The sequence below is a fragment of the Helianthus annuus genome, chromosome 9 (assembly GCF_002127325.2).
Source record: "Helianthus annuus cultivar XRQ/B chromosome 9, HanXRQr2.0-SUNRISE, whole genome shotgun sequence".
Classification (NCBI taxonomy): domain Eukaryota; kingdom Viridiplantae; phylum Streptophyta; class Magnoliopsida; order Asterales; family Asteraceae; genus Helianthus; species Helianthus annuus.
In genome coordinates this window covers 34,882,346-34,884,396 of record NC_035441.2, presented here as the reverse complement: position 1 = coordinate 34,884,396, position 2,051 = coordinate 34,882,346, and the positions used below count along the sequence as shown (strand labels likewise).

Below are 2,051 nucleotides of genomic sequence, written 5' to 3'. Positions count from 1 at the left end.
GAAAATGCAACTTTTGCATGCAAAACGTAAAGAAAATATATGTATTTTAGGACAAGATCAGTGGCGGATTCAGGAACTTTTTGCACAGGGTTCCTTTTAATAGATTTTCACTAATTCTTAGTCATTTTCTCCAAATCATACAAAGCTTCCACTAATTTTTTCTAAACCAAGCAGGTTCCCGGGAACCCCCAAAACACCCCTGGATCCATCCCTGGACAAGATGGCAACTTTTGACAAAATCATAAACATGGTACGAAACTTGTTCCACGTAGAAGAGTGAACAAACCTTAGTGTTATATAAGTGGGAACATTTCTTGTATATTGTTTCCTTAGCTATAAGTGCATGTGTAATAGGGCGCGACCGGGTGAGGAATTGAGACATGGCACCCCATAGCGCTTGCGCACACCAAAACAGGCGGCGCTATGGGGTTGATTTTGGTTGTTCCCGTGATGATGTTCGCGGCGTGAAGGAAGATGATTTCAAATTTTTTGGCCGTTTGCAATGGTCAAAAAGTAAAAAAAAAAAAAAAAATCAATTAGTTTTCCATCTCTCATATAAATATACCCCCATCTTCCATTTTTTTTTATAAAATTCAATACAACCAACATACTTTCAAACCCTCTTTCTCTCTACTCTTTTTTTTTAAATCTAGAATTTTTATACAATGCAACCCTTCAACCGCGGTTTTGTTCCTACCCGTCTCGTGTCTCCGGTTCTACTCGAAACCGCACAACCACCTAACTGAAAAGCGTTGAAGATGGCGTTGGCACAAAAGGAACGAATCGAAAAAAGATATAACCTTTGAGTTTTTAATTTTATTTTAGTGTAATGTTTTTTTTTTATTTTAATGTTTATTTTTATTTTATTGTAATGTTTTTTTTATTTAATGAAATGGTTTTTAATTTTATAAAGTTAGAAATTAATTAAAAAAAGAGTAAATTGCCAATTTCGTCCTTGAGTTTTAACCAAATTTACCATATCCATCCAAAAAAGTTTTTTTTATCACCTGGACCCTTAAAGTTTCTAATTCACTGCCAAATCCATCCAAAACCTAACTAATGTTATTTCCAGCTCTTAAATGAAGGGTAATTATGTCATTTACCATTTTAAATTAATTTATAATTATTTAAATGGAGGGGTATTTATGTCATTTCTCTTTATTATTTCATTTATAATTTTTTCTCTGGTCTTCTCTCCATCTTTATAAGCATAACAGAGACCTGGAAACCCTAAAAAACCACCCACTAAATTGCAGGTCCAAATTGAACAATGGTTCGTTGTGATTGTGGAGCCCCAACCCTAGTCCGAACATCGTGTACACAAACGAACCCCGGAAGGCAGTTCTATTGTTGTAATCGACAGGTATGCCATCAAATTTTGCCCCAACTGATCTGTTTATTGTTAACCTAATTTGGGGAATTAATTAAACAGGGACGAAGTTGTGGGTTTGTTTGTTGGGCACAAGAAGCAGTGTCGCCAAATGCCAATGATTTGATACAAGGTTTAATGAACACACTGAACCAGGTTGAAGAAAACAATAGGGTGTTGAATGAACGTAATCGGGTGTTGACTCAACGAAATAGGATTCTAGAAGATGTTGCAAGGACTTTGAAGAATGAGAATAAGCTTCTGAAAACAATGTTGTTGGTTTGTGTGTTTGTGTTCATGTGCAAGATGAAGTTTACTGATTAGGAATGAAATGACTAATTCGTTTTTGTATTATGACTCTAATTTTAATATGTATTATGAATGTGTAACAAATTTAGGAATGAAATGACTCATTTGTTTTTCCAGCATGTGTGTATGTGTACAAATGACCAAGAACCTTTGACCCATTTGAATGCACAAAAATATGAGTTATACTGCATATAAAAGCAGTGTACAATAAACCTTTTGACTCATTTGAACATGTCTAGTAGTGTACCATCCTTTTGACCCATTTGAACATGTGCTAATGACCAATATAACCCACTAGAACATACTGCATATGCAGCATTTACTTTCATTCATAAACCTGAGGATAACATGTCATATTACAATAGGGTTTCAA

The 2,051-nt window shown here is 34.7% G+C and overlaps 1 protein-coding gene across 1 annotated transcript; it reads left to right on the top strand.

The window, feature by feature from the left end:
• The first annotated feature begins 1,270 nt into the window (after positions 1-1,270).
• On the top strand, positions 1,271-1,721 carry LOC118482027. The gene is made up of 2 exons (XM_035977451.1): positions 1,271-1,363; positions 1,433-1,721. The coding sequence occupies exons 1-2, from the start codon at positions 1,271-1,273 to the stop codon at positions 1,691-1,693; spliced, it is 354 nt and encodes a 117-aa protein (XP_035833344.1). The 3' UTR covers positions 1,694-1,721.
• Positions 1,722-2,051: the final 330 nt, after the last annotated feature.

Coding starts and splice junctions, on each gene's coding strand:
- LOC118482027 (XM_035977451.1), top strand. CDS start 1,271: ATGGTTCGTTGTGATTGTGGAGCCCCAACCCTAGTCCGAACATCGTGT. Junction 1,364..1,432: donor TCTATTGTTGTAATCGACAG/GTATGCCATCAA, acceptor TTAATTAAACAG/GGACGAAGTTGTGGGTTTGT.